Here is a 10,148-nt window from a genome sequence, read left to right on the forward strand (position 1 = left end):
TTTTGGTCTGGAAGAAGAAACTTCATGAGCGAGTCGGCATTGAAATCACATTACCGGGGGGCAATAATATGTCTATTGCTCCCCAATAGACCAACATAGTACACTACATTTCCACTCTATAAACACAAATAAACGTATCAGCTATCAAAAACATAATTTCCACAAATAATAACATAGAGTCAATAGATTATTGGGAAGCAATAATTTGTCTATTGCCTCCCAGTATACCAACCAACAGCCCTCAATTTTACCCCCTATTCACACACTACTACTATTTAATAAACATAAATTTTTTTTAGGAGGCAATAATATGATTATTGGGGGGCAATAATATGATTACTGGGGGGCAATAATATGGTTACTGAGTATTATTGGGGGGCAATAAATTCAGACGCCGGAATTCCGACACCAGTCCGGTAGCCGTATTCTTGTGACCGGTTGCCGGATTCCGGTCACCGGTCGCCGGAGTCCGCGGCTGGCCACTGGTCACCGGAGCACAACAAGGTGGAGGATGACTTTTCTTTCTAAGTGAGAAAGAAGGAGAGGGCAAAAAAGTCCCAAAAATAAAAAAAAAATAAAAAAAAAAAATTATTTGGGTAAAGGGGAAATAATCCCTTAGAGTGTTTTGAGTAAATGGGGTTAAAAAACTGTTAATTGGGTAAGTGGGCAAATTTTAAGCTAAAATTGGATAAATGAGCATTTCTCCAAAAATTGAAATATGGAGAAGCTGTTGGAATTGCTCAAATCAATAAAAGAAACAAAAGCTTGTAGATGTGAAATCCAATCATTTCTACAGGTCAACCAGACTGGACTCCACTGTCCTAATTTTTCATGGTGCTAAATTGTCCACACCTCCCGAACCTTCTCTTTCAGATTTGTTTGCTTCCAATTCCTGCAACACATCCAGAGCTGAGCCACCATCATCTTCCCTATTCCATGCAAGGAAACAGGTCATGAACCCAAAGAAAGTAAGAAACAGAAAAGCCTTATCCTCATGCGGACAACCTCGTTATTTACGAAACACAACATGGGCATACATGTAATTTGTCCCCTCATCTCAAAGTTCACTGAATTTGAGACACAATGAATAGATGATCTGTCCAAAACTGGAGTACGCAGTGGATAATATAAATATCACAATCTGACAAAAAAGAACCCCAAAAATATCACCCACCAAAAAAAAAAAAAAAAAAAAACTCAGACCTTTCGTGTTGGAGCTTTACACAGAAAAACAGAGCACAAGTACTCGGAGAAAGAGAGAGGGAGAGTGATAAAGAAGATGGTTGGGTTCACGAGCTTTAACCTAAGCCCTCTGCAACTAGTCCCCTGAAAAAAAAAAAAAAAACCCAGAATTTTTTTTTTGAAGAAAAATTGAAAAAAGCTTGCTTCTTTGATCCAAAGACCCCATTTTTGAGGTGGGTGAAGCTTCACGGGGTCGAACCCATCTCAGTCTCTTTCTTCACCACCCACCCAAAGCTTTTCATCAATCCAGTGGTCCGGTTCGCTCCACGTCACCACCGTGTTCGATCAATTGGTCATCATCACCGTCACTGTCTATAATGTAATAGAGAAAGCTGTCAGAGCAGAGAAGGGACTGAATTGGGTTTTTGGGATTTGTTTGTTTTGGGAAAGTTGGGATCTTTGTTGGTGTATTTATATATAGTGACGGATGGATCGTTCTATGCTCACAGTTGGGCCGGGTATGGATATGCCGATCATGCATGACAGCGATCGGTACGAGCTGGTTAAAGATATCGGGTCGGGTAATTTTGGGGTGGCGAGGCTCATGAGGGACAAGCAGACTGAGGAGCTTGTTGCTGTGAAATACATAGAGAGAGGTGAGAAGGTTAGTCACTTACTCACTTCTATCTATCTATTTTTTCACTTCCCTTTTTTCTTTTTACCTCAGTTTCTGTCTGTTTTAGGAAATTGAAGGCTTTTTCGGCTTTTGTGTAGTTTTGGGATTGATGGGTTTTCTTGTTATATAGCATTGTGTTCCTTTTGTGATTTGGGGTTCAAGTTGGTTTTGTTGTTCAGATAAGGCATTGGTTTTCATGGTTGTTGTGTTTAGTAAGTTTCCAAATACAAGCAGTTGTTTATATTTGAAACTTGAATGTAGTCTTTCCAGTTTTGAGCCTTTTTTTTTTCTTCTTCCCCTTTTTTGGAAGTTACAGATACAGGACTAATATAAGATTCAAATTTTTGGACTTTTTTTTAAAAATTTTTTTTGGCTATTTGTTGTTAATATGAAGTTTTTTGTTCAATGTGACTTCACTGCTTATCTTTGGAGGTGAGTCTGTCAAATATGTTGAACTTGATGCTGTTTGATTGTTGAGCTTGGGTGTGAGCTGTTATGACAACCTCTTTTTGGAGTTCTGAGTGCCCTTTTGTCAATTATTTAAGTTAATACCATTTATATCAGGGAGGTTTTGTGGTTGAGTATCATTAGTGGACATTCTGGCTTCTTGGGATGTTCTTGGTGAAAAAGCTTGAAACTCAGCAGTCAAATTGATGATGGAAGTAAAACATCTGCCATTTGGCAAACTGTGGAGTTACCATGGAAAAAAAAAAAAGAAATGAAATTTGACCTTACTGTTCTTACTTGTAAACTGTAAAGGAGTTTGCGTTGTTCTTCTTTTGTATAACCATGTACATAGTTCTTCTTTGAATAGAAATAAGACATTATTGGTAAGGATAAGGAGAAATTATACAGCAGTGGATAAGAAAATCACACTAAAAGAAACCTCATGGAAACTGAAAGCTCACAGAAGAGAACAAAGCTAGGACCTAGAACAAGAAAAACTTAAATCCTAGAAGAATTAGTGACCTGCCAATAGTTGCGAAATAGAAATGCTGAACTAAGAAGAACCCGAGGCCCAATGGTTGTCAAGTATACAGTAAACACCTAGTGATGTAGATTTTGTGTTTCAACTCTATCAACTGACTGAGGTCTGGCCTGATGATAATTAGCAAATTGTGAACAGTTCAGTTGATTTGCCAAAGAGTTTGATGTTGGCATTGATAACTCTTGTGGACTGCAGACTAATGGTTCTCATTACTATAATAGAAATTAAACTTGGAAACACTTGTTTTGGTTGGTTTTAACAATCTTATTCTTGCATTCATTTGTAAATCCTTAAATTATTTTGAAAAGTATTTTTTTTTTTGAGTGTCAATAAAACTTGTTGTCAATACCAATAGTAAACTTGTCATTTGATCAGCCAAGATATCTTCATTGATGCCAGATGAGTTTTTAATTTTTCATTGTCCTGTCAGGGTGATGTCCCACTCTTGTTCTTGGTAGCTTCAAATATTGTCCTTTCAATATTGATTCTCCCTAATTATATATATTCTTTTTTCTCCAACAGATAGATGAAAATGTACAAAGGGAAATTATAAACCACAGGTCATTGAGGCATCCTAACATTGTCCGATTCAAAGAGGTTCGTTAAATCTTAACATCACATTACACATTGTCCTCCACAGAGTTCAATAATATCACTACTTGACTGTAGGTAATATTGACACCGACTCATCTGGCTATTGTGATGGAATATGCATCTGGAGGAGAGCTCTTTGAGCGGATATGCAATGCAGGGCGGTTCAGTGAGGATGAGGTACTTATCCACAACATTTATGTTGTTTCTAGTAGTGCCTCCAACCAATTTGTAATGTACTGCTATTGCAGGCACGCTTCTTCTTTCAACAACTTATATCAGGCGTCAGTTACTGTCATGCAATGGTATGCAAACCAAGTCATTCATCTTTATTGTGATTCTTTAGTACATGATATATACAACTAGATTTCAAAGTGGATTTGTTTTTCTGTTCTTCATGAAGCAAGTGTGCCATCGGGACTTGAAGTTGGAGAACACATTGTTAGATGGAAGTCCTGCTCCTCGTTTAAAAATATGCGACTTTGGCTATTCAAAGGTACTAGATCTTCCCCCAACCCCAAAATTTTTTCCACAAATTATGACAGATCTCTGGTGATTCAATTCAAAACAGAATTTTATTCATGCTTTAAAAACATGGCTGTTTGAATGCTTATATGCATGTTCTGTAATTTCTGTAACTGGTGGAGACTTCAGAATTGTGAAGTATCTATTACTTTGTGATATTTGCTTGGGTGTCTGCAATTCCTTCATTTCTTATCTGTTTTGTTACCTTCGTTGTTTGTAATGTTTATATTTCTTATATCCATCTAATTAGGCTTTGTCTCTTGTCTCAGTCTTCGGTGCTACATTCCCAACCAAAATCAACTGTTGGCACCCCTGCATATATTGCTCCCGAAGTGTTACTTAAGAAAGAATATGATGGCAAGGTAAAAAAATTGGGTTTGAAATCCTTGATTTTCCATTGTGTTCCAAACAAATACACTCTTCTATGTATTTTAGTCATTGTATTCAAGCAATATGAAGCTATAAACATCAACTAAAATTCCTAGGCTTGAAATGCAATAATCAGTGTAATATTTTGTTGGTGTCAGAAGGCAAAGTACGGGGACTGATGCATGTAATTTTATAGAGTCATGGATGAAGGACGTTCTTTCCTGTATCCGTGCTATGACATAATTATTTGATTACATTTTCTTTGGTCTGAGAAAAATTGAATGCATCGTGCTAATAGTTCTCTGTGTTGATATGTCATTCAGATTGCAGATGTGTGGTCTTGTGGGGTGACCTTATATGTCATGTTGGTGGGCGCATACCCATTTGAGGATCCTGGGGAGCCTAAGAACTTCCGCAAGACAATACATGTAATTTGTTCCACCTTACAAGTAATTCCGCCCTTGCACTTTTTTAATATCGAGCCTGGGCAGTTCTACTGTGTTGACTAAGATAATTGGATTTCTTTGCAGCGTATAACGAGTGTCCAGTACTCAATTCCTGACTATGTTCATATATCTCCAGAGTGCCGTCATCTGATCTCAAGAATTTTTGTGGCTGAGCCGGAGAAGGTGGGTGACATTCTCTGTATATGTGTTACGTGCCTGCACCTATACGTTAGTCTATATTCTAATTAAAATATTAAATCTACATTCTGCTTGCTTATTCTTGAGGTCTGGTTTTATTTTTTTTCCCTTTCCAGTGAAGTCATGTATTTACTTACTATTATCATCTTCTCTGTTTCTCTGGCATGCGAGGATCTCGTTTGAGAAAATTTGTAGAACAATAGACTGCATCCTGTTTTAAATATCTCTATATGCCTACCTAATTTATGCTTTCATTATCTTGCTCTTCAACATCTGAATATGTATGGACACTGGAATTTTCTAATTTTGAATCTGGTTGAATATCATTGTCTGCAACAGAGGATAACAATTCCTGAAATTAGGAACCATGAGTGGTTTCTAAAAAACCTTCCAGCAGATCTCATGGTTGAAAACACGATGAACAGCCAGTTTGAAGAGCCTGATCAACCCATGCAAAGCATAGATGAGATCATGCAGATAATTGCTGAGGCTACAATACCGGCGGCTGGGACCAATAATCTCAACCAGTATCTTGCTGGCAGCCTGGACATCGACAACATGGAGGAGGATCTTGATACAGATCCTGACGACCTTGACATTGACAGCAGCGGGGAAATAGTCTATGCAATTTGATATTATTTTCAGTCACAAGGCTGCAGATATGGGATTGGACTAAGGGGCTTTTAACCTTCCGTGGCTGCGGAGGGTTGTCTGGTTGAAGTTTTCTCTCGGTTTTTAGAGTCCGTCCTCCTGGCTTGTGTTTCTGTTCTTCTCATCTTCTTTTTTTCAGTGACATGCATCTGTTCACCTGTAATGTTTTGTTCTGCCACTGGTTATGTAATGTTTATGTACTTGTCACAAGAAATGTAACAGGTGGTACCTACTGTTGCTGAAATTGTATCATTGCCTGACCCTTTCTGTACTTGGTATTATCCATACTATCTCAACATTAAAATAGCTCTGAGGACAAGTCGAAAGACTCGAACTTCTTAAACAGTAGGGTGCAATCTGTAAAACACCATGTACTGAAAATTTGTATAGTGCAATTAACCATTTTATTTATCTCGGAAATAAGACACCGTAAATCCATGGTATCACACCACCGTGTTCCTTCTCCATCAATGTATCAAAAGCATGAAGAACAGCTAATGTATAGTCTTTGAAATCTTGGTATACGGTTTAGTCCAGACAAGGAACAGGGTGGTGTTATACCTTGATGGTAAAATGCAGCCAAGAGTTCCAGACAAATGGCTAGTGGTAGCCACGATTTTCAGTATTCCAGCTGCAAAGTTGAAAGAATTCTAAGAGCTTAGAGTATCTTGACCGGCCAATGACATGACTTAAACGACTAAAGCAACAGTAGAGAAGAAATATTCAGTGCAATATAAGTTCTGCACCAGTGTCTCAGAAATCCAACATAAAACTGAATAGATGCAAAGCAATCCAACATGACAATAATACAGGAAACTACAATAATAGCATATGTCTAGTAAGTTAAAAAACCTTGAAGCTCTCAGCAGATGCTGTTAATAGCTTGAACTTGATCATTTCCGGAGAATGTTAAATTGTGAACCACCATTTTGTTCTCTTTCACAAGCTCGAAAATGCAAACATGTCCAACCTTGATCTGGTTATCACGTGCGAACGCAGCCCACCCTTTTGACATGAAGGCTGTTCGAATGGAAGGGACAAGCTTCACTTTGTACCATTTGTTTCCCCCTGAGATCTTCAGGAAAGCAAATTCATATTTGCCTGCAGAAAGATGCTCCCTGTAGAAGGTGGTGGGAATTGAGTACTGCAAGTGTGACAACTAATCAATAAAATGTACGGGAAAGAAAGAGAAGCTCACAACAACAACCATCAAATTACAGCAGGAAGTTCATATAATCATTAACAAATCTATACTAAATGAAAATGAAAGCCAAGTAAAAGGTTGGCTTGCTTACCACACAATAAGTTTTCTTAATAGTACTTTTGTAATGAGGAAACTTGGATTTGAAAGATATAGCAGATTCCTTAGCTGTGTTATCTGCAGCTTCACATGCAAAATAAAAAGTAGCAGATCAGACATGATCATGAGTTCCAGTATGTACATATATAGCAAAATCTAATCGTATACCTGAGTTATCTTTTCTTGGTCTACCACAAGGCCTTATAGTAGTCGTAGCAACTATGGATTCTTTGAATGTTCCATTAGGAAAATTGACTCTTTCACAACAACTCCTGTTGAAAACCGCTATGCTGAAATGCATTTTCCCTTCATAGGTGAACACTAGGAAGTCGCCTTCATCCACTGAATTATTGTTTAAAAACTCCTGCCACCCATCCTTGAAATACACATCTTTCTTTGTTTTAGTCACTTTCACATTCCATGAACACTGTGAAGACATGTTCAAGCTCAAAGTTGCCTTGCTACATAGATCCTTCCTAAGATGCTTCAAGAACTGCGGTGGAATCCTCTTCAAGAACACAAAGGAACCCAGAAACTAAAGTATGAGGATTGTGTAAATGAAAGAGAATATAAACGAGCTCATAACATTAGGCAGACACAAAAAGATTTTTCACTAAACGGTTGCAGAGTGACAACAGAATCTGAGACAATGCAGGAAATTAAAGACATAGATGTAGTTGAACATGCTTACGAGACGTTCAGTGGAGTAACCTGGAAGAATAACCTTGAAGAAGGAAGGCCTCTTTTCCTTGACACCATTCTTTCTCACCATTTTTCTCCTATGTCAATATGTCAAAGTCAGTTTCTGTACAGAAAAGTACTATATATTGGTAAGTAATTGAGAATATACTAGGATCCAGCTCCTCTATTGTTTTTCTTGTTTTTTGATTTCAAATGGTTTTGTGAATTATAATTGCTTCTTGACTAAGAGGTAGACTGATTAGGTTTTTTGGATTTCATATATCATGTTAGAAGGTACTAGTCCATGAACAATGCCACAACAGTGCAAGAACCTTTTATCTTGTATGGTAGAAGTCAGGTCATGTACATATAGTTCGACCATGTCGATAACTTCTGCACAAGAAGTAAGCTTACTTGGTGTGCAGAAGTTCTCTGACCAGAGGGGAATCAAAGTAGAAATACACAGATACAGAGGGGAATCACCAGCAACGAACACAGAGGTACAATGTATGGTCAGATCAAGCAAAATTTTGAGTCCTGCTCATAAGCAGATATAAGAGAAAATCACCAATCATTTACTTCAAACTTCTGAAAAATTTCTAGTACATCTTGACAACAGAAGTTCATGATAACCAACAGCAAAGAACACCAATAATGAAGTTATAGATTGTTTGTATTTCAGGAATTAAGCTTAATTCTTGTGCAGAAGTTATCAACATGGAAGATCTATATGTACACGAGTGACTTTTACCATACAAGATAAAAGGTTTTAATTCGTACTGTTGAGGCATTGTTCATGGACTAGTACCTTCTAACATGAAATATGAAATCCAAAAAGCCTAATCAGTTTACCTCTAAGTCAAGAAGCAACTACAATACACAAACATTTGAAATCAAAAAACAAGAAACACAATCTCATGGAGAAAACACTAAGAGTTATGTTATATATATGGAGAATACAGACCTCAGAGGCACCTGAGATGGGAGGTTCAAAATGGTCAAGCAAGAGCTGGAGCTTGAAGCTTGAAGCTTGAGAGTGTGATCTTTAGTTTTCACTCCTGATATTGATGTTGAAAATGGTCCCTTGTTTTCTCATTTACACATACATGTCAAATTCATTGGTGCCTTTCAATGAAGGAAAAAAAATGAAAAAGGAAGAAGGCATTTACTGAACTGGTTCCACTGGCACCTAATACAATTAATGGATATTACATACAGCCTTACTATTATGGTTCATGGCTTTATGCAAGCATTAGCTTTGTAATAGTCCACATACGGATACATGGACAAAGAGTAATGAATCTACTCTATCATATGCAGAGTGCAAATGTATATGATCAAACTTAACTACAGCTACCATTGCCATAAATAACACAGAAATCACGTCACACATGTTATCAAACTTCAGTTGAGTAGGAGGCTAATAAGATACTGGGATGCAGATCAAGTAAAAAATTCTAGGGTTAAACAAGAAAAGCTTGCAAATTGAAGAGTATTCACAGAAAAAAAAGAAAAAGAAGAAAAAAAGAAGAAAAAAGAAGAAGACCCATCTCGATCAACTTTAAGTACATCTTTGGAAAATTCATATTGGAGGGATTGGTGTTGGCAGACAGATAATAATAGACTACCCCTTTTAACTTGCATGAGTGTGAGAGTTTCCTTTCTGGGAAAAGTACTGACAATTTACCATAATGCATGTTCTCCCTTTTTCTTTTATGGTCACACTACTGCGTGTTTGAGTAACCAGAAAACGTGAGAACTTTGGAAAAAGAGATCCTAGTCCATGTGATACATTTACCATACATATACCAAATTTATATATATGAGGGCCTAGTTCTTCTATGGACCATCCAACATGGTTTACTACATACACAGCTATTTTAGAAGCATTCAACTAAAGTGTAAACTTGCTAAATTATTAAGGGTGTGTTCATCTATTGGTGATTAAATCCAAAGAAAAATATAAATCCATTTCTTTCTGCGAGTGTTGTGCAGTAGACTGTAGAAAATGGAGATTAATCTTTAAGCCGCCAATTACTTGGAAAATTCAGTGCAATTTTAGCGTAAACTTGTTGGAAAGTAGAGCAAAATTAGCTTGAGTATAGCTGTTAACATTTAACACATTCACTCTAAATCATCACATTGATTCTATGTTATTTTGCATTAATAGGGCTAGAATAGTTTTCCTTTTTGTATCCTAGAATCAAGCTGATTTCTTGTATATATGTTATGCTGATCAATAGAGCAATATATCTCCTACAAATCAGTCTTTGTTGTTTTACATGGTATCAGAGCAGGACTCACGATCCTGACTCTTCTCTAGCCTTCCCAGGAACATATTCACAAAAATCACAATCACCATGGCTGGTGATACAGTCCCATCACCACCACCCAATCCCAGCAAGTCCAATAATTCAACATCTAATATCTCAAATCCATTCTTCACTCACCATTCAGATCATCCTGGATTGGTCTTAGTCTCCAAACCATTGAATGGAGACAACTACACAGGTTGGAAGAGGGCTATGACATTGGCTCTTA

General features: G+C 37.3%; 2 protein-coding genes across 8 annotated transcripts; one reads left to right on the plus strand and one right to left on the minus strand.

Annotated features, from left to right (window-relative positions):
* Positions 1–1,164: 1,164 nt before the first annotated feature.
* Positions 1,165–5,897, plus strand: LOC133736540 (serine/threonine-protein kinase SRK2E). 2 transcript variants are annotated; one of them, XM_062164075.1, is made up of 9 exons: positions 1,165–1,846; positions 3,369–3,443; positions 3,516–3,617; positions 3,689–3,742; positions 3,841–3,933; positions 4,232–4,324; positions 4,655–4,780; positions 4,862–4,960; positions 5,315–5,897. In XM_062164075.1, the coding sequence occupies exons 1-9, from the start codon at positions 1,670–1,672 to the stop codon at positions 5,606–5,608; spliced, it is 1,113 nt and encodes a 370-aa protein (XP_062020059.1). In that variant the 5' UTR covers positions 1,165–1,669; the 3' UTR covers positions 5,609–5,897. The 2 variants fall into 2 exon arrangements, with proteins under 2 accessions (XP_062020059.1, XP_062020060.1); XM_062164076.1 differs by having other exon boundaries at positions 1,166–1,846; positions 4,655–4,759.
* A 440-nt stretch (positions 5,898–6,337) lies between these two features.
* Positions 6,338–9,263, minus strand: LOC133736541 (B3 domain-containing protein Os01g0723500-like). Of its 6 annotated transcripts, none has more exons than XM_062164081.1 (5): positions 8,572–9,263; positions 7,638–7,705; positions 7,095–7,434; positions 6,922–7,010; positions 6,338–6,770 (listed from the first exon to the last, which is right to left on the minus strand). In XM_062164081.1, the coding sequence occupies exons 2-5, from the start codon at positions 7,683–7,685 to the stop codon at positions 6,489–6,491; spliced, it is 759 nt and encodes a 252-aa protein (XP_062020065.1). In that variant the 5' UTR covers positions 7,686–7,705; positions 8,572–9,263; the 3' UTR covers positions 6,338–6,488. The 6 variants fall into 6 exon arrangements, with proteins under 6 accessions (XP_062020065.1, XP_062020061.1, XP_062020064.1 ...); XM_062164077.1 differs by having other exon boundaries at positions 7,618–7,705; positions 8,572–9,245; XM_062164080.1 differs by having other exon boundaries at positions 6,922–7,004; positions 7,618–7,705; positions 8,572–9,219.
* Between the last annotated feature and the right edge of the window lie 885 nt (positions 9,264–10,148).

This window comes from Rosa rugosa, chromosome 3, assembly GCF_958449725.1.
Source record: "Rosa rugosa chromosome 3, drRosRugo1.1, whole genome shotgun sequence".
Taxonomy (NCBI): Eukaryota; Viridiplantae; Streptophyta; class Magnoliopsida; order Rosales; family Rosaceae; genus Rosa; species Rosa rugosa.

Excerpts from the sequence above, each read along its gene's own strand:
- LOC133736540 (XM_062164075.1), top strand. The coding sequence starts at position 1,670 with ATGGATCGTTCTATGCTCACAGTTGGGCCGGGTATGGATATGCCGATC. Across the intron at positions 1,847-3,368 it reads ACATAGAGAGAGGTGAGAAG|ATAGATGAAAATGTACAAAG; the intron begins GTTAGTCACTTA and ends TTTCTCCAACAG. Across the intron at positions 3,934-4,231 it reads GCGACTTTGGCTATTCAAAG|TCTTCGGTGCTACATTCCCA; the intron begins GTACTAGATCTT and ends CTCTTGTCTCAG.
- LOC133736541 (XM_062164077.1), bottom strand. The coding sequence starts at position 7,698 with ATGGTGAGAAAGAATGGTGTCAAGGAAAAGAGGCCTTCCTTCTTCAAG. Across the intron at positions 7,435-7,617 it reads GTTACTCCACTGAACGTCTC|AGGATTCCACCGCAGTTCTT; the intron begins GTAAGCATGTTC and ends GTGTTCTTGAAG. Across the intron at positions 6,771-6,921 it reads TTAAGAAAACTTATTGTGTG|TACTCAATTCCCACCACCTT; the intron begins GTAAGCAAGCCA and ends TCACACTTGCAG.